At 42.3% G+C, this 27,897-nt stretch overlaps 1 protein-coding gene across 1 annotated transcript; it reads right to left on the bottom strand.

Annotated features, from left to right (window-relative positions):
• Positions 1 to 531: 531 nt before the first annotated feature.
• Positions 532 to 14,201, bottom strand: elapor2a (endosome-lysosome associated apoptosis and autophagy regulator family member 2a). Its single transcript, XM_056417375.1, has 22 exons — positions 13,974 to 14,201; positions 12,443 to 12,563; positions 10,969 to 11,158; positions 10,744 to 10,891; positions 9,112 to 9,201; positions 7,890 to 7,995; positions 7,648 to 7,800; positions 6,536 to 6,624; positions 6,276 to 6,456; positions 6,061 to 6,189; positions 5,159 to 5,249; positions 4,947 to 5,049; positions 4,724 to 4,861; positions 3,633 to 3,896; positions 3,343 to 3,516; positions 3,066 to 3,246; positions 2,801 to 2,897; positions 2,599 to 2,700; positions 2,367 to 2,493; positions 1,904 to 2,082; positions 1,359 to 1,527; positions 532 to 1,270 (listed from the first exon to the last, which is right to left on the bottom strand). Exons 1-22 carry the CDS (start codon positions 14,067 to 14,069, stop codon positions 1,202 to 1,204), a joined length of 2,997 nt encoding a protein of 998 aa, XP_056273350.1. The 5' UTR covers positions 14,070 to 14,201; the 3' UTR covers positions 532 to 1,201.
• Between the last annotated feature and the right edge of the window lie 13,696 nt (positions 14,202 to 27,897).

The raw sequence follows: 27,897 nt of genomic DNA, 5'->3' as shown, positions 1-27,897 counted from the left end.
CAAGGAAATATATTTTACCCAATACATCGATCATCCCACCTTCACAGCATAAAGCCTGAATATAAGTTGATCAGTAAAAACCTAAAACTTATTGTATTACTCCCACAGTTTTAAATATATGACATTGTAACTGGTAATCATGATCTTTGAATCCTGCAACATAAGGCAGCTTTACAAACTGGAAGTTAAAATGCAGATTACACAATGTAAACTGCCGTGTGAAAATTATGACATTTATTCTACATGTCTGACATTCAAGTATATGTAATAACACGTTTTGCTGTGTTGTTGATGGTTTCCATTATTTGCTCTGTGGATCAAATTGGCAATTTTCCTTGAAAATAAATGTTCTGGACAGATTATTGGACTGATAGTGTCCACATAGTCAGCTGAGGTTTTAAGTTACTATTCAGAACCTTTTTGCTTAAAATCCATTTCTTACCCACAATGTCCCTTAAACCTCTTAAAGTCTCCAAGCCCTTCAGAGAATTTCTCTAAATAATTGGTACAAGATAAATCAATCAAGTTGAGTATACTTTTACATAAATTCATCATAATTTAATTGACGTAAATAAACAGTGCACAACACAACCGTATCCGCATAATATGACATCTTCATTTTCACTTAGTGAGCAAAACACTTCTCCTCATTACAATAACTTCAACTAACCAAAAGAACAAACAGATGAGAAGATAGAGGCTTTATATGTCTGTGTAAACATCGATAGGAGATGGACACACACACACACACACACAATCACCATTGGTGATGCTGACTGCAAATTACACCATGGCTGCCTCAAGAAGCATTAGGCACTACACAGACAGCAACTAGTATGAAAAGAGAACATCAATCAAATAGGTCCTCGTCTTACCCTGAGCTCTTCCAACAGCCTTTCTGACATCAGTTTCCATCAGAATGCTACCAGGAAGTGTCATCACACACACACACACACACCTGTTCACAGTACGATACTTGGAGTTGGACGGCCCTGTCATCCTGAGCTTTAAGGCCACCATGTTCTTGACTTCTCTGAACCTGGCTCGAGGTGCATGATGTGTGTGTGTTTCTGTGTGTATGAACACACAGATGGTATTCCAAGTACGAGAGCTCATAAAGGGGGTGGTTGGGTAAAGGGGGCCCGGGGGGTTCAGTGGAAATTCTCGAGGTATGGATCCCTCCCATCATTGTACCATCTCTTTAGCTCCATACCAACGCTTTGGAATGAGAGGAGTTTAGCTGCACATGTTCATAGTTTTCTCTGTTGCCCTGAAAAATGAAAAACACACATTATATCTATAGTTAAAGACTTTCATCAAAGTGGGATTGATAGAAGTTCAACGATGATGTGACTCACCTTGGACGCTATGGCTTTGAGTTTACCAAGTAGAGAAGGTTTTGTGTACACGATTTCATCCTCCATGTCTCCTTCGTTCTCTCCTTCCATCACAGCACAGCTGTCAGCTCCTGGCATCTCACACTCCTTATTGGCAGATATCACCAACCGGGAGTACTTGTACTCCAACCTAGCAAATACACAAGTGACTAAATCAATACTGCAGGGGAAAAAAATGATGTAAAAAATGTGTGACGTGAAAAAAGGGAAACAATCGCAGAAGTTTGGAGGAGATGATGAGATAAAGGAAAACAGAACGCTGGTGGTACAGTAAGGACAGATGGAAAAGAAAATAAAGTAATATGACAGAGGAAAAGAGGAAGTGATGTGGACTAGAAAGGAATATAAGTGGGACGGGAAGGAAAAGAACACAAAGAAGAAGGGAAAAAGAATACAAGATAAGGAGGGATAAAATTAGGAAAGAATACAGGAAGGAAGTAGAGTAGTAGGAAAGGAAAGAAAGAAAGAAAAATAAAAGCTTGCAAGAAGGAAAAAGGGAATTGTACCTTTTGTTCTTCTTCCAGAAGTAGCAGGTGAGCGAGACGAGCAGCACTGCGGTGAAAGCTCCCATTCCTGTCCCGAGCCGTACCCAGAACTCCATACCCTCACATGGCAATGTTTTCTTTTCAGGCAAGGTCAGACCTCCCATGCACAGCTTTGGATCAGTCCACACATACAGCAGGTCCTGAGGAGGAACGTACACATATAGCAGCAAATTCAGCACTGAATATTGTACATACACATTGTCCTCACATACAGTGCAGTCTGTAAGTACTTAAGATGGAGTGGCGGTGGGTGGGGGTAAAATAGGCTCTAAATGTCACACAGTCAATGGGATATGGGAGTAAACACCCTCAAATTAAAGCTGTCAGTGCATATTTTTTTCATTTTAAAACCTTTTGTTTTACTCAAGAACCAACATAAATGTCACAAAACGTGTGCAATAAATATGTCCACAAACACACACACCTGGTGTCCTCCCTTGCAAGCGCCCTCTATCTGATGGTAGTCTCTTTCCGTGCATGTAGGACAAGCTCCTGAGCTCTCCCATAAGAAATGAAAGGTACAGCCGTCGCATGTTCCTGCAGGGCACTGACTGCAACGGCCAAACACAAGTGGTCACTTCGACGTCACAGCATAGATACGGGTCACAGGTGATATTGGAAAGGGAATCAGGGACACAGTGCCAGAGATGAAGTACCTGGGAACAGTGAGCTCTCCTTTAGTGCTCCTCTCTGCGTTACAGCGAAGTGTCACCACTGTGCTCCGGCCTGACTCACAGGATGAGGTCGGCTCCAGGGACCTTAGCAAAGGGAAACACAAAAAAGCAAGACAAGACCTTAGAGCACAATGTTTTTTTCTTAGATTTGTTTCTTTGGTATTATTGAAATAATAGGAGCTACCTGTAGTAGAAGTTAACATCAGGGACTTTCTTGGTGGTTTGGGGGTACAGCTCTGGGCTCACCCTTACTCCATCAAGTGTACTATCAACTGTCACTCCTGTTGATAATATATAGAGACATTATCTTTTAATGTATGTACGTACAATTAATGCATCTTCGATTTTCTCTTTCCGGTCACATGACTGATATTATTTGACCAACAACAATAACAGCAATAACAGTGGTATAAAAACTAAACAAATGCAGCTCTCTTATGCTCACTAACCAAGTAATGTGTCAGCCAGGTTAATGGACTGTGAGGAGAGTGCTGTGTGGAAGCCTCGTCCAGTAGCTGGGATTATTGTTGACTGACAGATGAAAGTCTTGATAGCATTGATTCCCTCCCCTTTCTCTCTCTGGGAGTCGGCGATGGCGAGCTCCGTTACATTGTCTGTGCATACTGCCATCTGAGCCGCAAATAGAAAGGGCAAAATACATTCATACACACAAACGTTTTATTACATTTACTCTACATGTGTGTGTACGTTTTTATCTCATCACACCTTTCCTCCACACAGGCCGATTTTGAAATGGTGGAAGTACTTGGTTCCTTTGGAGGTAAAGCTGGGCCCGATCATCAGTGATCCTACAGACCCAAGGGGGCTGAAGTCATACGTCAGAGTGGCATTGCCCTCAGTGTGGGTGAAGTGACAGTCACTGTAACATAAACTGTGGTCCTGTAAAAAATAAATAGAAAATAAACATGGACACCGGTTTATGGTTGTGCACTACTTTTTTTTTTAAAGGTTTCACAATACTTTGATTCCTTTCCCAATGACAAATAAAAACTAACTTTGTCGCTCTTGCTAGCCGGTCCACAGGGTCGGCAGGCGTCCAGGCCCGGCGTGGCATGAGGGACGAGGTGTGTGTTAGGGGGACACTCTATGCACTGGCTGGTGCGCGCGTCAATGTAGTGCCCGGGGGGACACGGCACACACGTAGAGCTGGAGGGTTGGGTGCTGAGGGCACAAGCCCGGCAGCTGGAGGCCACCCCATCGACCGCGTTACTCACTGAGATGGAGTAGATTCGCACCACGTCGTTGACGTACCGGCGTACCTGAGAGAAAGAAATGAGTACAGAACAATGCTGCATATGGAGTTTTTAAACTTTTTCCCAGAGACTCTAACCAAAACCCCGACATACGAGTGGATGGCAACATAGAGTAGGGGGCGACTGTGGGTCAGTGGTTAGCATGTCCGCCCTAGACCTTGAGCAAGGCACTTAACCCTGAATTGCTCCCCGTAGCCGTTTCTACAGCGTTGGATTGTAAGTCGCTTTGGATAAAAGTGACAGCTAAATTTAATGAAATGAATATAGGTACTTTATATAAGATGCTGTTCTGTCTTTACTTGAAATGCTCATATTCCTGCTAAACAGGTGCTCTAAAAGAACGAGTTAATGATAGAACGAGTTAATGATTCAAGCTTCAATAAGTGGGCACAAAGTAGCCCGTTGGATTGGTGGTTAAGTTTAAGCACGAACACTTCGGCTGATAGTATCTTTATTAGCCAACAGTAGGGAGTGTTCGGTGTACCGAGTGTGGGGTTGTTTTACGAGACTGAAGGCTTTCCCAGTTGTTGCCTGAATGTGCTCTTAAAAAATTGACAGGACTTATTTCAGAGTCATCTTGTTTCTGGATGTGAGACAATTAAAATGAAGGTTAAACCACAACCTGAATTTTTGTGGCCAAATTCTGCACAGAGGACTTTACTATGAACTTGCTGAGGAATCTTCTATAACGAAGGATTTCATGGGACACATATTTGAGCAACTGCCTTATTTATTGACACTGGGAAACAAAAAATTAAAAACACAAACACAAAACCACAATAAAGACATTAAAAACAACCACTATATATTTCCAGTAGTTAAAGCATACTTACATCTGAAGGTTGGTTTGTCCTCTGAAAAGCCCATGTGTAGGAAACCGAGGCATTCTGTGTCATGATGTGTGTGTAGGTCTGTCTTGTTTTCGTTCTCTCCCATGAATCTACCACTGTCGTGCTCTTCCTGTTTACATCCTAAAGAACAACATTGTTACTCCACACACACCACCTATATAACAATGTATATGTAACAGCACAAATCTGTCAGGAGCTATCTCACCATCATGAAGTAGAACTCACAGTCAGCAATGCACACAGTTTCAAATTCAAATGTGATGCGACCAAACTCCGTCCCAGAATGGCTCGACATGGACGTGGGGAGCCTGGCGGCAGATGAAAATACAGATGATTGGAATCAGTCCCAGCAAAACAAAACAGACAGCCGGGTAAGGAGAATGATGGAGACTGAAAACAAAACATGGCTGTACTTACTTGAAGCCAGGAACGTGGATGTTGAGGATGAGGTAATCATTATCCGTGCTCCCTGCTCCACTCTGGATATGATCACCTGCCACCTCCCAGCCTAGAAAACAAATCTACATTACTTAACTATGAAAAAATATATATATTTACATAACATTGACATTAAAAGGGACAGTGTGTCAATTTGAGGGCATCTAGCGGTGTGGTTGCAGATTGCAAACAACTGAAAACCCGCCACTCTCTTCCTCCCTCCAACAGAAAAGACACAGAAAACTAAATCATGGCAACTCCGTTGGACTCGCTCAGAGGTTATCCTTCGGAGCAACGGAAGTCAAGCGCTGGCTTGCGGTTCCAATCTCTGTGTCACGTTACCGCAGTTTAACAAGAGTGGAGAACTACGGTGGCCTTCAGGCGACGTAAAAAAGCAAAAGCTCTCCCTCTTGAGCCGGTGTTTGGTTTGTCCATCCTGGGCTACACGAAGAGGACCAGCTCCGTATGGAGACATGAAGGGCTCATCCCATGTCAACGAAAACAAAACGATGCTTTCAGGTGATTATACACTCATTCAAACATTGTTATGAATATTACATTCAATTTCTGAACAATAGTTCAACAATGTGTGAAAGAAAGCTTATTTATAGTCTTGCAGATAATATCACTTGCATGTCTAAGCTGCAGCTCGCTATCTATCTGAGCTGAGCACAGGAGTGCTGCTGTCACCATGAGGTTACGCAACCAGTAGAGGCTCCAGAAAGTTACTGCAAGCAAAGTTGACTATCTCTTGGCTTCACCTTCATACTTACCAGATAGACATGTTCCTTTAATAGAGGCATTCAGAACCAGAATGATCGTAAAAAGAGAGAGAGGGAGAGATCACGACTGGACACTTATGACTTGCCAAATATACTCACCATTCATACCATCACATTTGGAGTTGCCAACATTGAAACAGGAGGTCTTCATGTTTGCAGGAAGAATATTCCACCATTTGTACTCGTAACCCAAGGTGGGCTCAGTTCCTGCTGGACACCGATCACACGCTGTGGAATGAACACAATGAACACAAGTAAGTGAAGGAAATCCTCATATTAATATAAAAAATATAAGTCAAGAGAGTTCTCGGTACGTTTCATCCCATCCGAATAGGTCCCGGGTGGGCATGGGGAGCAGGTGGCCGTGTCGTTGTTATAGAAACCAGGGTTACAGGGGGGGCAGGGCTCCCTTTCTCCACTTGGAGGCAACAACTCAGCTCCAGCCACACCCTCCAGGCAGATTTGTGGTTCAATCCACTTATATATGACGTGTGTCTGAAATTACAGAGCTGTAGGGTCATGGACAAGAAGCTGTGAGTACAGGATGGGATTTCACTCTGTCTTTTTCACTCACCTTGCCATCTTGGTCACATGCTGTGTGGATCTGGAAATAGTCCTTCCTTGAACACGCAGGTCTGTCCTGACAGACAGCAGATCCCTCAGCTTGAAGAAGAAAAGTAGTGAGAGGGCAAAATAAAACTACATGAGCAAAAGAGGAAACAAATTGGCTATTGTGTAAAGATAAGCAAGAGTGCTTTGGCCGGAGACTCGAATTTTCTTAACCCTTGTGTTGCCTTCGGGTCAATTTGACCCGATTAAATATTACACCCTCCTGTCGCCTTCGGGTCAATATGACCCGATTCAATGTTTAACCCTCCTGTTACCTTTATATTTACTAACATATTTTACCCTTGAGGTCAATATGACCCCAGCTATTAAAATCTCCAGAAAATTATTAGAATTAATATTGTTTTCCAAGTTTAAGTGTGAGGTACTTTATGTTTGTTTGTTGACTCCCGAAAGAACACCGACATTAAACATTGAATCGGGTCAAATTGACCCGAAGGCGACACGAGGGTTCAATATTGAATCGGGTCAAAATGACCCGAAGGCAACACAAGGGTTAATATCACTTCTCAGAGTTTTTTCTAAGACAGGACACACATTCACAGCATAATCCGAGGAATCTTAAACGTGAAAATGCTTTATATCACAGTTAAAGTAAGAGAAAAAAGTTTGTTCATTAATTTTATTTATTTAGACTAGGTCAGAATTTCAAAAAGGAGCAAATCTATTCTAGTAAATTAATGTTGAGAAGTATAGAACAGCGAACATATTACGCCTATCCTCAAAAATAGCATATTTAAAAAATGTAATTGTAAAATGCAATTAACATTGAAGCTTTATGAAAAATACAAGAGCGTACTCGCTATACATCCTGTGGCAAAGTCTGCGACTCCCTTGCGATCACACAAGTCCTCCACACTGAACGAACCAGCATGTTTCTCCTTCTGAAGGGCTAATGTGACAAGCTCTCTTTCCATCTGGTGGCTGTGTTCTGTGCCTGTGAGCAGCGCTGATAACAATAAGGTGTCACTGAGTACTGCTCTGCAGTTATACTCTGTTGTCTCAAAGAATAAACATACCGTAGGTTTGCAATGCTGTGCAACATGCACGTGTTCCTACCTGCATACTGAGTGGTGGTGTTACAGGGGGTGCAGGAGCTGGCCCCGTGGCCGGCGTAGGTGTCTCGAGCACAGGAATCGCATGCAGTGGATCCTGGGACTCGGCTGAACGTCCCCAGCTTACATGGGAAACACTCTGATGTGTACGCCACTCCTGGGAGAAGGAAATGAAAGAATGAGAAGGGAAATCTTTGTTTATTAAGTGCATTGATTACAGACAGTAGTTAGAAATGTCTTACTGACCTTCTATTTGAACGTTTTTCAGTAAAACAGGCTTCACCCCTTTGGCCCTCATCAGGACCCCACCTGTCCTCCAGTACAGGATGTTGGTGCCAGATTTTAGGTTCACCTAGAATACATATGTTTTCATGTCTTATCAGTCAAGCTGTGCCATTGTGGTAGTTAAGATAGCACATTTAAGTCAGGCTTTGCTTTATCTAGCGCCAATTAACAAGATATGCCATCCTAAAATAACTGATGACATTTCTTTTTACAATCAACACTTAAAAGGATGAAGGCACTTGCAAATGACAAGTTAGTACAACATGTAAATCCTACTTTTGAGTTTCATTTGGACTTCTTTAGTGAAGATTTAATTAAAATCACCAAATCAACAACAAAGACGATCATTCATATATATATATATATAATAATAAATGTCAATACTTAAAATGAATGTCAATACTTGCAAATGACATTCATTTTATTCATATTATGTATTTGCATTTCTTATAATCGAGGGTATGATTATCATTTAGTTTTTTATTCGACTTATATTATATGGTGATCATACACACACACACACACACACACACATATATATATATAAATAAACTAAGAAGCTCTAAACTAAAAAGCAATCTGGTCTGAATTAAAATCAAACATTATTATTGAGCTTGTTTACAAAATATTTAGGGTGGATATACAGAGTAAAGTGCATCTTTGGATGGATGGAATAAACAACACTGAATGGAAATGCTATTGATGCTTTCAGCCATAAATAATTCAAGAACGGTTAGTGATTTGTTTGAGTTGCACTCAAACATAGACCTCCCAATTTAAAATCATAGACTGGACTGAAAACAAATTAAATAATACAACTAAAATGATACAAAACAGAAACAAAACAATTTAAATTATATCCGCACGTTCTGCTTCATAAAAATGCATTACAACACAATGCAGATGTAGCACATATCCACACAGTTAAATACATTATTTAACTCCAATTATTTTTGTTTTTGGAAAAAACAAAGCGACGAACTGGCAGCTGCATTAACAAAATTGCACGAATGTGTAAGATCGGCCCAAATGTTCAAGCTGGGCCTTCACTGCATATGATCATGTTATTGAAATGGAAATAATCTGGAATCCTGTTTAACACATTTATTTTGGTCGAGCGAGGCCAGCTGCCAAAGATGTGTCCTCCCCGGCTATTGTTCATTTTACGGCATGCAACACGTACCGTATGGGTTGCCCATTCACCATGATTGGTGAGCTTAAGCCACTTTGTATCAGCAGCCTGATCCATCTCCTGACATTGGTCATTCTGGATCTAAACACACACACACATAATCAATGTCCATCAGCTGAAACTCCCGCCTCTTGTATGGCAGTGTAGTATTTTAGATATTCATTCTATGCACTGAGTGATACCGAGAAAAAAAACCATGAAAGTGTTGATGTGACTTTTTGTCTATTGGCAGAATTGTGTTTTGTTTATTGAACAATACAACATATGTCTTTGATAATAGAGAATAAATAAAAAAGTGTCCTCCGTTTGCTATGGATCACCAAATCTTTCCAGCACACTTGCCTTCAATTAAACACTAAATAAGAAACTCATCATCGGACTTGGCACAACCGTCGATGTTAGTTATGGCTCCGTTCTATTTAAGCAGTGCACCATGTCAGTGAGCCAGCGTGCACAATGCAGCGCCTTGGCATTCAGCCAATAATAATATGATGGCTTTTTTTGCTACGCCGAGTCAGTGTGCCGGCCAGGAAAAAGGCCTCCTAAGAGTCTAGTATAGCGTGATGCTGGATTCATGCATTAGTACTATGCCATTACATTTAAGGATATTTATAAGTGAATTGCTTGAGATTTTGAAATACTGAAGTACGTCAGGGACGTGCGGTCAGGGGGTCATCATGAGTAAAAAAAGTTAAAAAATAATGATAACATCAAATATATATTAATATTTGTCCACCGATCTTTATGTATGACTAATTTCGAACATTTCATCGTCAAAATCGCTGAATTTGCCTATTTCCTGTTCAAATACAGGATGAAACGAGAGTTGAGGCGACGAGTCGAGCCTCACCTCTGATTGCGCAATCCATCACAAGCTGGGTTGATGCATGCAATTGGCCCGTGCGGGTTGCCGTATCTCTGCATGTCGCCAATATAATGTTTGCAGATATGTTTATTTGCCCTGATTTTCCACAGTCTGGCTAAGGTCTTTAACCATTACAGTTTAATGTTTGTAAGTGACATATTTAGTTTTGCTGATGGGAAATAAAACCGCAGTGAAAAGGCGCAGGGTGAGGCAGATAATACTCTGCCTCACTGAAGCGGGCGCTCGTGAGCCAACGGGTACTTGTTGCTGCATGCTTCTTCTACGCAGAGGCGCCAGGCCAGTCAAGTCCGTTTGTTTTTGTATTTTGCTACGTCAGACTGCCAACATAGAAGAGGATTATATATCTCAGTTTAAAAAATTCTCAAAACTGGACTTTGTCAAAAGTGGACGTGATTAACACAGGTAGACCAACGCCGGATCTAAAAGGTTTGCTTCAAACTTTTTCTTACCTTTATATATCTTTAATATGTACCGTGTGCGTGTGTGTTGTGTGAAGAATGCTGATGAGACATGAAATAACCAGTAGCCAATCGAATAAGATACCCTTTTGGGTTTATATATTTGTAAATCTGACACTAAAGGAGTCAGTGCCTCACCTACCATGAACCTCACGTCACTGAAGTACGTGTTTGTGTATACACTGACAGTGTAAACACAAACGCACCATGTACACACATACAGCATCCACTAAAACATCGATAGACTAAAAAGACAAAAGAGTTGAAATTGAAACTCACAAAGAACTCGAACAGCAGGTTGTTGTCTAGATACTGGTACTCAAAGCTGACAGAGCCCTGTTTCTTCAGGTGAACAGCATAGATGAGGGAGACCGTGCATTCATCCCTGTTGGACTCCAGATAGTTTCCTTGAGGCACCCAGGTAGAGCTGCAAGGAAAAACACACACAGTTGATTTTACACTCGCGATCCAAATCGAGTTCTTTCTCGCGTCCTGACCGCACACCTGTTGCAGGTGAGCCTGTCGTCTCTGTGGGGATTGTACTCCAGCGAGGTTGCCAGGCTACTGAATCCAGCAGGCATGGAATCCCATTGGTCGAAGCGGATGCCGCTTCCGAGGGAGTAGCTTCCTGCCGCACACGGGGTACACTCCTGAGCCGACATCTCGAGGAACTCCCCCGCCTCGCACGAGAAGGCTGGAGGAAACCGAAAGGCATGGTACAGAGGGGTGGAAAGAAGAGGAACAGGAGTCATTTCCCGACCGTCTTTGATGTCTGCTGCAAAAATCTGACACACAATGTAGAATGGCCGACTGAAGTTGACAAAGAAACAAGATGTTTTATATTCATACACACACACAGGGGTGTGTGTGAAAAAAGTGGCAATGCTGCTCAGCAGGAATGCAAAGGCACAAGTACACACTATTTACAAATAAAAACAACACAATATTGTGCAGGATGAATGTACTGAATGCAGCCACGCTGCATTCAGTACACTGTAGCCCCAGTGATCAGGGAAGTTAATCCTGACATCCTGTTAGACACCGTGTCTGCCGCAGCGCTTGTTGCTCACCGAGCAGCCCTCATGTCTTCTGCACCTGCCCATGTTCGACAGCGCCAGCTTTTCCTCATACCCGAGCTGGTGAAATGTAATTGTGATGCCTCACTATGCTTTAAAAACAACCAATGCCAAATGACGTGTGCGTATGCAATTTGTGTAGCACATAAAAGCAGGTGTATGCTAACGTGTACCCGAAGGAAGCGCTTGTTGGTGTGATTTGAGTTCATTTTCATGGTCACATCATTAATTGGCGACAGTTAACTTGCAATGCATGGCATCGTCATATCTAATGCAAGATATGTTGTCCAATTGCTATGGGGAAACACTCGTCTGGTGAAATGTGGAGGAAGGAGGAAACAGAAAATGTAAAAATAACAAAAAGGTGAGGAATTCAACGTGAAGAGGCAAATAACGAGAAGCAATGTGGAAGGAAGGGCGAGCCCTTTCACCATCCTGATCCATTCATATTATGAGAACACTATCAGTCCGTCAACATGCACACGATCCTGTACGTTATTTTTCATCATGTGTTGTTACAGCGCAGGACGAACCTGTTCCACGGAGGTCTAACAAAAGAACAAACTGGATTCACCACCTTCAAGGAAATTAGTGTGTTTTTACAAAATGGAAATCTGATGATTCTGATTATTTATTTGGCCTACGAATAAGTGTGTCCATTCAAAAGCCCAAACGCTCTCAACCAACTGTCTTTTTATTCTATTCAATTATAACTAGGATGCTCTATTTGGATAGATGTTGGAGTAACACCAACATATATCACCACACATTACAGCCATATATGTGAGCGCCTACATGGCCCCATCAATGATTCAGCAAAGGCCAATTATGTGACACTGTGTTTTGTTCTGAGAGTACTATACATATATTCATCCTCAAACACACACACAATGTAAACTTACTGCACTCTGTGCCGCGTACTGGCTCTGGTAGTCCAGTGCAAGCCCCGGGATTCTGTGGGATGGCCACTCTCCACCGAGATCCTGTGCTGTCACACTCTGTGTACTCATAGTAGTATTCCGTCTGCCAATTACACACAAACAAAACATCTGCATTAGAAATCAGGCGTCACAACAGTCTTGAAACCAAACAATTAGCAAATGTAGGTCATAGGCATGTCAGTAAACACCACAAGAGACCTCCACCCACACCAGAGCCCTGAGTCATCTCATTCTGGGTGGAGAATGCATCGGAGCAGACTGAAAGGCTGCTGCTGCTTTAGCAACCAGCACTGAAATTAAGTGTAACTAGCTGCTCTGGGCTTTCAAAACATGACCGCCTGTTATGCTGCGTTATCTCTCAAGTCACAACCACTCTTCTCCTATGGATGCTCAACATACCATCTCCACGGTGATGGGAACCATGGGGGGGGGAGCAGCCGGAGGCATTTTACCAGCAGTTTTTTAACATTTTCTGTATGACAAGTCAGGCATTTGATGATGAGATTTTTATAGTTTTAATCTATCATCTCGTGCAAAATCCATTCATTTCTGACAGTTTACAGAATGTTGCACCTTGAGCCAAACCAGATGTTGACACTGCAGCACTTGCAGGCTGCTGTGTGCAGACTGGTATTCATTGGTGTCTGTAGGTCTGGACATAAAGCTGTCACACTGGTGATGATAACAAAAGAGGCAGAATTGAGCAAAACTTTCATCCAAAATCAAGGTATTAAAATTACAGCTGCAGTGATTTGAGATATGAGAAATGTGAAGAATATGGTTGTCTTCTGAACTCTGTTGCAGTAAAATTATCTATTGTGACTCCTACAAGAGCTGTGGTCAAACATTGACGTTAAAGTCTTTAATACTAATCTCAGCTTGAGAATCTTTACTCCTGAATGCATTTCATGAAATCAAGACCAAGATAACAGCTCGGGTGTCATGCTTTGTCATTCCAGAAAATGTTGCACCATACAGCCCCTCACTGGAGAGCTGCATCACCTCCCGGCCAGTGTGAAAGGACAGATTGAGCCAATAACGAAAAAGGAATGTTGCTGCTCTATTTGGGACCTTCTGTCCGCTTTGAGACTGAGCTGCCAGGCTGGACTTAGGAGGTGTTGAGCTGAGCCTGACCAGAGGGAAGGAAAGGCCAGTCCGTGCAGGAAGCTGATAACAGCCTGAACAGCACTCGAGTGGTGAAGTTCAACATACACCAGACCTCATCGGAGATGTGTGTTGTTCAAAAAATAAAGACAGCAACGATTCAACGTGCATTCGCCTTCACACCTGCAGCAAATGATGAACAAGTCAAATAGTACACCATAACTAGACCGGGAACGTGTCATCAATTGTTGATCGTATTTGACGTCGATTACCAACTCGCCTATCTGTGCTTCGTTTTTTTTCTAATTGTCATCTCCGTTCGTGAGCTCTAACCATTCAAACAGCAGTGGAACCGGATGGAGCTTTATTGATCTGTGGTATCTCTCACCTCGCTACACAGTCGATGTCCTTTGGCCCCGTCAATCAACCGGAGCGTGCAGAGGATGAGAGCGTAATTGGTGACGAACCAAGCCGAGGAGCGCATTGTGGATCATCGAGGGGGCGACGCGGGATGGAGGAGTGAGGCCGATCCTAAAGCCGACGCAGCTAGCCGACACCTGCTTCTGTCGCCTCTGGTCGGCGGATTGTTACCCTTACCACCTGCGACTATCCTCAGACTGTGAGCCTCAGGGTTTACTCATCACAATCAAGCGCGACAGGAAAAAAGAGTACTTCCGGTTACGGTTTTCAAAGTCAACCTCGCGATGCACGCGCGGAGAAATCGACGGTCCCCATTTTATTATTATGTGCCTGTTTTTTCACTTCATTTATAATACAATTTTGTTTTTATGTAACATAAACCAATGTCCATATTGTCTAATTGTTTTAAGATTTACCATCGTGGCACTTTATTTTGAAGGTAAAGTAGTCTTGCGTCTGTTGTTTTTTTCTCATTGTGCGTGCGCGTGTGTTTGCTCGCAGGAGGGGGGTATACACCGGTTCCGACGCTCTTATGACGTCGCTCAGAAGAAGAAAACATGTTGTTATTGTTGATGTGAGAAAAGAAGGAAGAAATCTGCACAATATTTTTAAGCCTATGTGTATTTGGGTTAGATGTCAATACAAATAGGCACGTCAACAGTCTCGGTTGGGATCGTTGTTTGGGATGATGCTGCTGTGAGAATAGACATCGAGAAAGCAAAAGGCTGCATTTCGTCTGTATGTTGAAAACACCTCGATTAGATCCTGTGTATTGTTCCTAAGTCCTTTGCAGTCCACGTCACTGGCCGCCAGAGGGAAGCCACATGCTGCGACTCTTCATCATGACTGCAAGATGGAGCACTTAAACTGCGGTGTTATGTCTGCCTCTTAGAGTGCGAGGGGGATGATTTTCAGACATAAATGGCTTATTTGCAACTGTGAAGGTCTCGCTCAGTGAGCAGCATGTCCTCCGCTGCTAGGACCTGGTGCTGCAGCCATAAGGCAAACTATTTTAAGAGGTCCGCGTATGCCTCCTGTTGGGGAATCAATAGTTGATTCAAATGAAAGCAATAACAACTGCGCTAATAAGGCTTAATGCGCCATACAGTATCATGCATGGTAGAATGAAATAAAGCCACTCAAGCGATGTGTTATTGTGTGACTGAGAATATAAGAATATGGCCCTTTCTGTTCACAGCAATTATGTCAACCAAGCTTGCTGCCCTATTGTAATTTTGTAAGAAACGTGGCAGTAAATTATGCTGTTTTTGTACATTATCCTATTTTTGGAAACCATTTGTATTTCTTCTTAAATCTCAGTTAACTCACCAAACTTGAGCTGAATCATTTGAACTTGCCTCCCAATGTATCAGTTGGACCAAAAGTGCACGTGTAATTCATCTTTCATAGTTGTATGTGATTTTTATGTGCCTGTCAACTATGCATCCAAATAATGTCTACTATAGTTAAATATTGAATACATATTATGGGAACCAATCCAAAACTGCACACATGCAGTAACCTAACAACCACATGCTCAGTATTTCTGTCATAATGCTGTTTGATGTTGTTCTGTGCAAAAGAACTATTCACCAGTCGACCCGGCTGGATAAACTATTGATGCAAGTCTGCGTTATGTCATGTATAAATATTTAAGTATATTTAGGCCGTCACCCAAGGGTAGCTGGGTCTTTCTCTCTCTCCCCTGCTCTCTCGTTCTCATATGATGGCTATCGCTTACGGTGTTGCCTGTAACTTGAACTCTCATATTCAACCATCGGTTACACTCCAATAATCGTTACACTCTAAGCCACTGCTCTGTGATCAGATGAGTTCATTAATTAATAGTAGTGAAGTGTATAGGGCAAGTGTATTAGCAACTGACCCTGAGTCAGGTGGTAACCAGAGTCCCTGTGGCCCAACCCCTGCCCCCAAACTCACAACAAACCAGGGACAACCTGGTCAAGAAATTAGACACCCAGCTCTGACACAGTGCAGCTCACACACCCAGAGACTCTCACACACCTTGCAGACTCTCACACACACATCGCTTGTCAGGAAAGCAGGCAAGGGCCAATGAAAGGCTGAAGAGAGAGTGAGTCTCGACCTGGAGATAATGGTTGAAGCCACCAAAAGGCAACCTGGCTGGGAATCTATTTTCTGTGAGAGAAAGAGAGGATGATGAAATGAGAGATCGGCTTACTGACCGAGAGATGACCCACACAGTCTGGACTTTTAAGTTGAAGTCTGGGATAAAACGATGATGCACTGAAACAGCTGTTGGACAAGTGGAGAACGTATGCTGTTGTGACATAACAAGAAGACATGCTGAAATGGAGGACAGCTATTGAGGATACTTGTTGGCATGGATTTAACTGAATGTCTTCCCTGGATAAAGAGATGTTTCCATTTCATACGTATAGCTTCAAAAGTGTGGGAAGTGGTTGGCACGTTCTTACCTTACCATTTTACTTCATCCCACTTTATGGAAATTATGGATATACCCTTCAGATTATTGTTCATACTCTGCTCAAGTATAATGATGGACAAGATGCTACTCCAGATTAACTGCCGAATGTTGACCCACACGCTGGAATACTCCAGCTACACCTGATGTCTAGCTTTTAATTTTTCTGTTTGCTTTAGTCATTTCTGAATCCCACAGCATGCACGGACTATCCTGTTCCTCTCTGGGCCACTGTTTTGGTCATCCATCTGACGTTAACACTGATCCAGCACCTGCTCAAGAGACAAACTACTCCAGACAAAGCAGAAATAACAGTGGACTTCCAGCAGCAGACCCGGTTGTATCTCAACCAGAAGCCCTGCCATGCAGCCCACAAGAGCAGCAGCACAAACAGCCTCAGAGGACTCTCAGCTGTATCTACGACCACTCTACCAGAGCCATAAAAGTAAATGGTACCAATTTAAACTCTATCTGTTACCTGCAGGACGCAGATGACGGCCCATGCTTTAAGTCCCCTCCGGGCTCCTTTAGCCTCTCCCAGATCTCAGAGGACGATGTGGAGGAAGAATTTAGTCCGGAGATGGAGCTGCAATATCCTCAAATTCCAAGACCATCTATTATTACCAGACAGTCTGAGGTAAGAATAAAAACAATATAGTAATTCAATGTGACAGCAATCAATTTGACAGGAAGCTAATCAGTTATGGAGTAAAATCTTTTTGTCTACTGCAGTTGTTTGTCGATCTAATGTATTACATTATGATAAATTGTTTCTTCAGTGAAACATCAGATTAGTAAAAAAACACCCCCACGTGTTATACATCAAACATTCCAGAACAATCTCAGCTCTGAAATAAGGCTCATTGTCAGTGTTCATTGGTTGTTTTACCGAAACGGATTGACAAATCAGCCGAACCCGACTGATTCATCCGTGCGTTAACGCGGCCAAATTAATCGCATAGATTAACGCGTTAACGCTGACAGCCCTAATTACATTATATCACCACAAGGTGGGTGTAGATCCAAATTAAGTTATTACTTGTGTCTGGCATAAGTAGACCATGATCCTCCCCTTTCAGGATTTTATGAATCACTTCTCATCAGAAAACTACAAAATCTTCTTCTGACATGTAAACCTTTGAAACACACATGCACACTCACGTACCCACTTTGCGGTCACAGTGCTCAGTGACTGCAGATTAGATGTCAGTGAAATGAGTCCTCAGCTCCTGTTTAACATGATCTGGGAATCCTGATCTCTCTAAACACACACATGTGTGCCTATGACTCTCTATGTGTTTATGTGTGTGAGAGTGTGTGTGTGTGTGGGTGTGTGTGTATGTGTACTGTGTGTGCGTGCATGTGCCTGTTTGTGTACATGCATATACATTATGTGTCAGCTATACAGTCTTGACTAAAACTGGCAAAACTGTTTTGAAGCTCAAGATGTGGCTCCGTATTCCTTGAAGATGATGAAACCTTCTGGAAGCCGTAGCTCCCCAGGCACTGATCAATAATGCTGATCAGCAGTGGAAACTGCAGAAGAATGAGAGGGAGGAGGGGCGGGTTTTAGTAGGAATCCTGGAATTTACACAATTGATTACTTCATCTGCGACATTTCCTCAGCAGATGTTTAGACATCTGGTGGCTTGATTATTTTATACCAGAGGATCGTCACCTTTAATACGATCTGAGTGAGTATTAAGCATATGGTTGATTTATTGTTGCAGTATACAAGCTTGGTATGAGAATTTCCTTAGGCGACGAAAAGCTTTGAGCCAACTGTAAACATTGCTCAACAATTTAACTAGCCTGTGCCCGTCTCTCTTTAAAACTGCAGCAAAGCTGCTAAACAGTGCAGTGCATGTTTGTAGTAGACACCTCTAGACTGTGAATGGATACAGCTAGGCCTTCCCCCAACACAGCCATTGATGTACTGCGTGAGATTGAATTTCAAAACTGGTTTTTTGAGCATATTTTTCTCACTTCCTGTGTAAACAGAGAAGAGGTTGCACAATGTTTACTCAAAAAAAGCAAATATTAATTAAACACGTGCAACACCCATGGTGCTTTATTCATTGACGTCTGATCCTGACAGCAGGATATTATTTTTTTTAAGTATCCAGTGGAGCACAGGCATGATCTGAGCATGTGCATTAACCTTTGTAGGGCAGGATCTTCTTACCCGCTGACCCCTCACAAATCACAGCTCAAATCCTTAGTGATTCCTACCCTCGAGGTTCTAATTAATGCCCTCTCTGTGGAAGAGCTCAAGGGACTGCATGTGAAAATACTGGTAATTACTGACAGGCATATTGTGAAACGGCTGTGCAATGTGTCCAGAGTGTTTCAGCATGACTAACAGAAGGAGACTTTTGGTTTATTATGCACCAGTCCAGCGTGTCATTCCACATGGTGCAACTTTTTGACTTTATCATTCGTGTGTTTGTTTAGATATCCAGCGCAGCAACACATGTAGCTTTGATCTCCTGGGTCCTGAGGCTTTATCTATGAGTGCGCATGTGTGTGTGTGTGTGTGTGTGTGTGTGTGTAGGTGTGTGTGCGAGTGTGTGTGTGTATGTGTGTGTGTCTGTGTGTGTGCGTGCGTGCATGCATGTGTACTTGTGTGTGTGTGTGTGTGTTCATATCAGTGTCACGGTTGTTGCATTAATCTCTGCCCTGTATCTTATCGCCGAACAACTTTATGGGACACTTCCAACATCCAGAGCAGTAATCACTAATATCGATGCATTCGGCACCGTTCACACAGGAACAATTATTAAAGGAATGTTCAATCGTAAACAATCATGCAAAGTTGTCAGTGTTACTCTATTTCACACACACACACACACACACACACACACACACACACACACACACACACACACAGAGAGAGAGCCACACACACAGAGCCACACACAGAAGTAAAAGATTACTGTTATTATGCAAATGTGTGGGTGGTTGAACAGGATGACAGAGAGCAAAGATACATTCCCTTAAAGGACAATCACGTGTTATCCTTACACCGACTTCATAATGTATCTGACAGCGATATATTGTTGTGTAGCATGCAGACATTTAGCAATATATAAAAAGCTGATTAGCCATCTATGACCATATTAGGACAATTTAAAATACCTCATCTGTACATTATGCATCACAATAATATGTGACATCATGTGTGTCTAAAATTAGCCAGTGTGCTAAGATCCCTGGTCTTACATTCTTTATGGCCCCATAATTACACCTTGCTTTGTTCAGCCTCAAGCAGGCATGCGTGTGTGACTTGTCATGCCGATTAGATTGATGTGTTTGTTATCCAGTGATGGGCTGACAGTATTTCTTTGTGTTCCCTTACCAAGCACTACCCTCAGGAATCAGAATTCCAGGAAACAGCGTCTGACAGGTCGGACGGTAGGGAGACAGAGGATGGAGGGTTATCAGGTACGGAAAACAACACCAGCTTCCTCCTCTTTTCTCTCTCCGCTCCCGCGTCCACTTCCAGCTCTCTTGCATGCTGGAGTTGTTGTGCACATATTTGACAATGGAAAAAGTTCTGGCTAGAGCTGTCCTGTGCTGATGGAAAAACAACTTAGATTTTTATGGGGAGAGGAACATATTTGTAAAAATAATTACTCTGCGTGTGAGGAAATGACCAGGTTCACACGGTTGTGCCCTCAATTTGTTAACGTGTCTTTATGAAAGAATTGTCATTCCAAAACTTGTCAGTCCATGAGGAATTGGGAAAACCTATCGTAGTCTGTTTGTAGAAAATAGTGATCCAGAGGAAATGATGGGCATTCTGTGTGTATGACTTTGTGTGTGTGTGTGTATGTGTGTGTTTGTGCGTGTGTGTGCATGTGTGTGTATGTGTGTGTGGATGTGTGCATGTGTGTGGATGTGTGTGTGTGTGTGTGTGTTCACTCACCTTGCCACGATGTCTGGGAGGAGCTGAGTGCTGCCGGTTACCTTGGCGATGAGTCTTGGGGCAAAGCACTGGGAGGGGTACAAATGGGTAAACGGATAGAGTTGAGTGCCCGATTAATAATGTGATTGGGTGCGTACATTGTGTCTATAAGCGTGGCTAAAATGTGAGTAGTGTGTGCCAGTAGACCTACAGGAGAGGGTGTGTATCCCCATCTGCAGTCAATCCCTCTGTCTTTTGTTTTCTAACCCCATCTGATAACATTACAAAGAACGGATTTTAGGGGTGGGGGTCAGGAGATAAAAACTATGACCTCAAATTTGTTAATATGAGCTAATCTGACACAACAACATTCTAATTGCATACATGTATACAAATACTATATACCCTATGCCTTTTATTATACATTCCTATATGTCAGGTATATACACTCCTATATGGCCGGTGGATCAACAGGCAGCATTAGTTAACCAAACACTGACATTAATGTTTTACTAACCCAGCACAGTACTTTAGGTGCTTTTAAAGAATTAACTATGCCTCTGTGCCACAAGCACATGCACACACACTAAAAGAGAAAACAAGAGAACATCTGCTCCATGAGGTTCTCAAAGAGTTGTATTATCCACACAAAGAGCACAGTAAACCTGACAACTGAAGATTCTTTATTCCAGTGACAGATATTTCAATAATCCCCTACATCGATAAAATGGTGGAGATTATGATGCACCAGGGGGTAATGTAAGGACAGAACCTCCTCTGTCTCTCTGTCTGACACACACATGCACACAATTGTCACACTGACCTTGATTTCCTGTGGTCGTGGTGTGTGTGCATGTTGTTGGAAGGGCCTTCCTGCTCTATGTGTTGGAAATCCTGCTTATTCAGTTTATTCACACAAACACGCAGAGAGACGGACGAGTGGACGGACAGGGAGAGGAATACTTAGCTCTGCTGGAGCTCACCCGGGCCTGCTCACTTCCCACATTCAAACCTTATTATTTGTGTCTGTTTAGTTTCTTCACAGTTTATGATGAACTTAATAACCTGTTAGCTTATGTCCACGCTGTGAGGGACTACTTGAGTTTGCTTATACTGCATGTGTGCAGTTACAAGAATAAAAAGTGTTTATGCCTGTATTTAGTCATTGTACAAGTAATAATTCATCAATCAGAATCAGAATCAGAATCAGAATCGGTTTTATTGGCCAAGTAGTTTGCACAACAAGGAATTTGTCTTGGTAAAGTGTCTCTGTGCTTACACAAAATGTACATTACAACACAGAACAAACAAAACAAGTAGTGCAGAACAGAACAAACAGTGCAAACAGTGCAAAACAGTGCAACGGTCTAAGAAGTAAAGTGACTTAAGTATATACAAGAAGAAGTGGAGAGTGCGAGAAGAGAAGGGATAAATATATATGCTACAGTGGGTTATTGTTTAGTAGTGAGACGGCGAGGGGGAAGAAACTGTTTTTGTGTCTCGAGGTTTTCGCGAGCAGTGATCTGTAGCGTCTACCAGAGGGGAGGAGTTTGAATAGTTTGTGTCCGGGGTGGGAGGGGTCTGCGGTGATCTTTCCTGCCCGTTTCCTGACTCTGGAGGTGTACAGGTCTTGGATGGTGGGCAGGTTGGCACCGATGATCTTCTCTGCAGACCTGACTGTCCGTTGGAGTCTGTTCTGGTCCAGTTTGGTGGCCGATCCAAACCAGACAGTGATTGAGGTGCACAGAACAGACTCTATAACTGCGGTGTAAAACATGATCAGCAGCTCCTGAGGCAGGTTGTACTTCCTAAGCTGGCGCAGGAAGTACAACCTCTGCTGGGCCTTCTTGATGATTTTGTTGACATTAGGTTCCCACTTCAGGTTCCGGGAGATTGTGGATCCCAGAAACCTGAAGGATTCCACAGCCAACACAGTGTTATTGAGTATGGTGAGGGGGGGCAGTGCTGGGGGGCTCCTCCTGAAGTCCACTGTCATCTCCACAGTCTTAAGCGTGTTCAGCTCTAGGTTGTTGCGACCGCACCACAGGACCAGCTGTTCAACTTCCCGCCTATATGCAGACTCGTCATCATCACGGATGAGGCCGATGACTGATGTGTCGTCTGCAAATTTTAGGAGTTGAACAGATGGGTCTCCTGAGGTGCAGTCGTCAATTTGTGTATCCATGAAAACAGTGCTCCTAATAGCTTGAAGATATATGTGGTGCAGAAATTATGGAGTGTCCAGCCACAAAGAGCCACATATAACCCTAATGAGTCTGTGGTGTGAGTGATGAAATAGACAGTATTGGGCACTTTTGTCCACCTCCGTGGATATTTCACCCTCCCTGTACTGTAACGGAGCCATCTGCTCTCATTCCTGTTGGCAGTCATTAGGCTAAGTGGAAAGGCTCTGTACAGTAAAGCTCAATAAATCTGGGTGGCTTGACCAGTAATAACAGTCTCTGCGACAACATCCCAGGACTGCAGTTAAGTGACTGTATCTTGATCTTTTTGCATGACATGCAAACACATGCAAACACAGACACACATGCAGGCATGCAAAGGCAGGAAATTACAGACAGTCTGTTATTATCTCATCTGGTTCGCTCCACTGAATTGTTTTTCATTTGAAAAGAAGGGAATTTGTTGTCGGATTCCACTTTGTGACTAGTCGGTGTGTGGTAGCAGAAATATAAGAAGAAAATTAACTGTAATTATAAGCAAGAATAACAAAAAATGACTAAGATCTTGACAAATGCCAGAGGCAGCCCTGAGAAAATGTTAACACTATAAGAATTATTAAAATTAAAAGTATTAGTCACAGTCATTATTATCGTGTGTCGTTTGTCTCTTTGCTAACCATGTAAACATAACAAGGGAAATGTCTGGGTTGGTAATATAAGAGACACCAGGAAATAAGGAATGCAAAAGGTAAAGTCAATGAAAAAGAATATCAATATAGAGAGAATAAATAGCATGAGAGTGCATTAGCTGATTATAAAAACAGAGACAGGGAGAGAGGGTTATGAAGCTAGGGAACAAGCGATTATTTCAGAAGTGCGTTGAGAGGCTGACGCAGCAATTATCTCACAACCCTCATCCAGCCAGGCATCATGGTGCATGTGTATGTGTGTGTGTATGTGTGTGTGTGTCTGTGTGTGTGTGTGTGTGTGCGTGCGTGTGTGCATGTGTGTCTGCATCTGTGCAGAAAGGGACACTAGTGTGAGTCATCCAGCAGTGATTGAATTAGCTGAACTTTGGCTGAACACTCACAGTGAAAAAAGGAACAGGCAGGAAAATGAAAATGCATTACGTCCCCCCAACTGACACATTTCAGAGACAGACAGGACAGTGGGAGTGTCTCCTAGATTTTAATCAAAAAATCATCCAGCTTTATTTAAGCTACGCAAACAACCTGCACACACCCTTTTTGTAATGTGCACACAGCTCACAACGTTGCTTACAGTTACTCAAATGGCAATCTCTTCCAAAACACGTCAGAATTGTGGAATATTACTTAGACTACTGAGTTATATATTGTGGTTTCTCCACCAGTGCAATGAGGTTATAAGCCCTAACTGTTGCTGGGTCAGACATGAGGGAGGACACAGAGTGGAAAGAATGCATTACGTCTGTTGGAGCCAGTAAGAAAAAGAAGAATGTTGTGGCTTGATGTTAAAAAAAGAAGGACTGATGATTTCAACAAGTATCTCACATTTAACCAATGGGCTCTTGAACATACACTGCTTCAGCATATGGTGGGTGTACTGCTGGTGTAAACCCACAGTCATTCACAAGTAGGTCACACACGAGAGGGTAGTGTTTATGTACACTACAATGACATGCAATTATTTACCATCTTCTCCTTTCCTCTGCTGGTTTGATATTAAGACTGCCTTTACATTCTTCACAACAGCAATGAGTAAATTACGTTCTTCTTCTATTCACATTATCATTGAGCAGGTTATACATCTCATATTTTTGTCTTGCCCAGAAAAGATTATCCCCCAAACCTCTACCACAGGAGATTCACTATGATCAGTTTTAAGGCCTTCCCTTTACTAACAGGAAGACCGCTCTGTCACCATGGTTTTCAGATAACTGCCATATCCTGTTTAAAGTGAAGGCCCTTGGAGGCCTGACAAAGAAAAAGTAAAGGGGCCTCACATGCAAACCTAGATGCACACGTGCACACACATGAACAGTGGGAAACCCTGGGACAATAACAGAAACATCTGTCCCAGAAATTAGACCTCATATACCCGCAGTATGAGACAGAGAGGAGGGGGCAGGGAAGCTGTCCACGTCCAGGCAGTGACACTGATCGGGGAAACCTCCCTTTTACTCGACACACAGGAAGAAGCAACAACATGACCTTCAGGGTCTAAACCTGTCCTCTTCGCACAATCAGCCTTTATTTATGGCAAAAGGACTGTGTCTATACAAGGGACATATTAATGTTTTGAGGCGGCATCTAATTGTGTACTTGCATAACAGAAAATGTAGGTATTCCGTGTAAAGAGCACAGTGGGGAATTTGGGTTTTTTCAAACCACTATTTGGGCGTTCCCCTCTCAATCTGTTCATCTCAGTGGTGGTTTAAAGGAAGATGTAGTTTGAAACTTAAACGGAAACCACAGACAAATGCAATATTACTGGAGAAGTTGCTGAAACACAGGAACTAGTGGTAAAGGTTTTAAGTCTAGCATGACTTCAGTATAAATAGGAGGGGAAGTGTTTGTTTAAGGTTAGACAACAACAACAAAAATAGGCTGTCACAAATAGATACAGTAATATGTTATATTATTTTAGGTTACATTTTAAGTTTAAATATGAATCCACTCAGTCGCTTTCTTGATAGGGGTAAGACGACAAAATTGTTGTATTTCATCCTAGTTAAATCTTCTCTTCTCTCAGCAAAAAAGCACCTCAGCATTTTAAACTATTCCTTGACGTAATAGATTCAGCATGGGGAAGGCATGAGGAAGGCATGTGAGACTAGTGATAGTCGTTGCTCTGACTTTTGAGTTTCTCATACAGCTTGTATGCACACACTGCATACACATCTGTTTCCTGCATGGTGGGAGCTCTGAGTGTGGAGGTCTCAGAAGGGAGGGTCGTCTCTGTCAGAGGTGACCCTTATATGACTCATCCTATTGTGTAGCGCAACACTCTTACTCACCCCACTCTTAAATTATGAGAAGGTCCTTAGGAATGTTTTACTTCTCTGACACCCCTCCCAGATGTTTAAAAATTTGACCCAAAACCTTGAGTTGTTTTCTGTTCTTTTTGTCATTTCCAGTAAGCCTGCTCTGGTAATTATATGGCAACTGAGATCTTTATACAACAGAGATTGAACCCAAATAGATAGAGTCAAGAAAGATGTATGCCTCCTAAAACCAGCAGGGCAACATAAACAACACCATGAAACTAGAGTTTCAGTGAGCCGATTTAACAGAAGGGTGGTGGATAAGCAGATCCACTGACCCTTCATCAGTAAGCAGATTACTCTTCATCACAAAGAATGCTTGGGATATTCAGTATGGAACATACTCATCAACAATTCACTCTTGTGATCACAGTAAATAATTATTCATTGCTCCCTGAATTCTTAAAGAAATCATTTTTGAAGGACATTATTCACAAGTAATTACAAATCCCATGCAGCCAAATATTTTATATATATATATATACACTACCGTTCAAAAGTTTGGGATCACCCAGACAATTTCATGTTTTCCATGAAAACTCACACTTTTATTTATCAAATGAGTTGCAAAATGTATAGAAAATATAGTCAAGACATTGACAAGGTTAGAAATAATGATTTGTATTTGAAGTATTAAGTTTTTTCTTCAAACTTTGCTTTCGTCAAAGAATGCTCCTTTTGCAGCAATTACAGCATTGCAGACCTTTGGCATTCTAGCTGTTAATTTGTTGAGGTAATCTGTTGAAGTTTCACCCCACGCTTCCTGAAGCACCTGCCACAAGTTGGATCGGCTTGATGGGCACTTCTTGCGGACCATACGGTCAAGCTGCTCCCACAACAGCTCAATGGGGTTGAGATCTGGTGACTGTGCTGGCCACTCCATTACAGACAGCATACCAGCTGCCTGCTTCTTCCCGAAATAGTTCTTGCACAATGTGGAGGTGTGCTTTGGGTCATTGTCCTGTTGGAGGAGGAAATTGGCTCCAATCAAGCGCTGCCCACAGGGTATGGCATGGCGTTGCAAAATGGAGTGATAGCCTTCCTTATTTAAAATCCCTTTTACCTGGTACAAATCTCCCACTTTACCAGCACCAAAGCAGCCCCAGACCATCACATTACCTCCACCATGCTTGACAGATGGTGTCAGGCACTCTTCCAGCATCTTTTCACCTGTTCTGCGTCTCACAAATGTTCTTCTGTGTGATCCAAACACCTCAAACTTGGATTCATCTGTCCAGAACACCTTTTCCAATCTTCCTCTGTCCAATGCCTGTGTTCTTTTGCCCATACCAATCTTTTCTTTTTATTGGCCAGTCTCAGATATGGCTTTTCTTTGCCACTCTGCCTAGAAGGCCAGCATCCCGAGTCGCCTCTTCACTGTCGGCGTTGACACTGGCGTTTTGGTACCATTTAAAGAAGCTGCCAGTTGAGGACCTGTGAGGCGTCTATTTCTCAAACTAGAGACTCTAATGTACTTGTCTTCTTGCTGAGTTGTGCACCGGGGCCTCCCACTTCTCTTTCTGCTCTGGTTAGAGCCCGTTTGTGCTGTTCTCTGAAGGGAGTAGTACACACCGCTGTAGGAAATTTTCAGTTTCTTTGCAATTTCTCGCATGGAATAGTCTTCATTTCTAAGAACAAGAATAGACTGGCGAGTTTCATATAAAAGTTCTTTTTTTCTGGCCATTTTGAGAGTCTTATCGAACCCACAAATGTGATGCTCCAGATAATCAACTAGCTCAAAGGAAGGCCAGTTGTATAGCTTATATCTCCAGCATAACTGTTTTCAGCTGTGCTAACATAATTGCACAAGGGTTTTCAAGGGTTTTCTAATCATCCATTAGTCTTCTAAGGCGATTAGCAAACACAATGTACCATTAGAACACTGGAGTGATAGTTGATGGAAATGGGCCTCTATACACCTATGGAGATATTTCATTAGAAACCAGACGTTTCCACATAGAATAGTCATTTACCACATTAACAATGTATAGAGTGTATTTCTGATTGATTTAATGTTATCTTCATTGAAAAAAACAATGCTTTTCTTTGAAAAATAAGGACATTTTTAAGTGATCCCAAACTTTTGAACGGTAGTGTATATATATATATATGGTGGAGATCATGTTTACCAAAGATACCAACTATATTAAATCAATTATGATCAGAACATCTGGAATATATATACTTGACAGAATGATGTAGCCATCAAAATCTTTGGTTATAATATTTTACTATCATTCAAAGACATGTACCTGTAGCCCAAATGAAGAGTTAAAACAAGATGATACATAATATAAAACATATAATGGT

The sequence above is a fragment of the Pseudoliparis swirei genome, chromosome 6 (assembly GCF_029220125.1).
Source record: "Pseudoliparis swirei isolate HS2019 ecotype Mariana Trench chromosome 6, NWPU_hadal_v1, whole genome shotgun sequence".
In the NCBI taxonomy this organism is placed as follows: domain Eukaryota; kingdom Metazoa; phylum Chordata; class Actinopteri; order Perciformes; family Liparidae; genus Pseudoliparis; species Pseudoliparis swirei.
The sequence above is the reverse complement of the archived record's forward strand: the minus strand, read 5'-3'. Positions and strand labels throughout refer to the sequence as shown.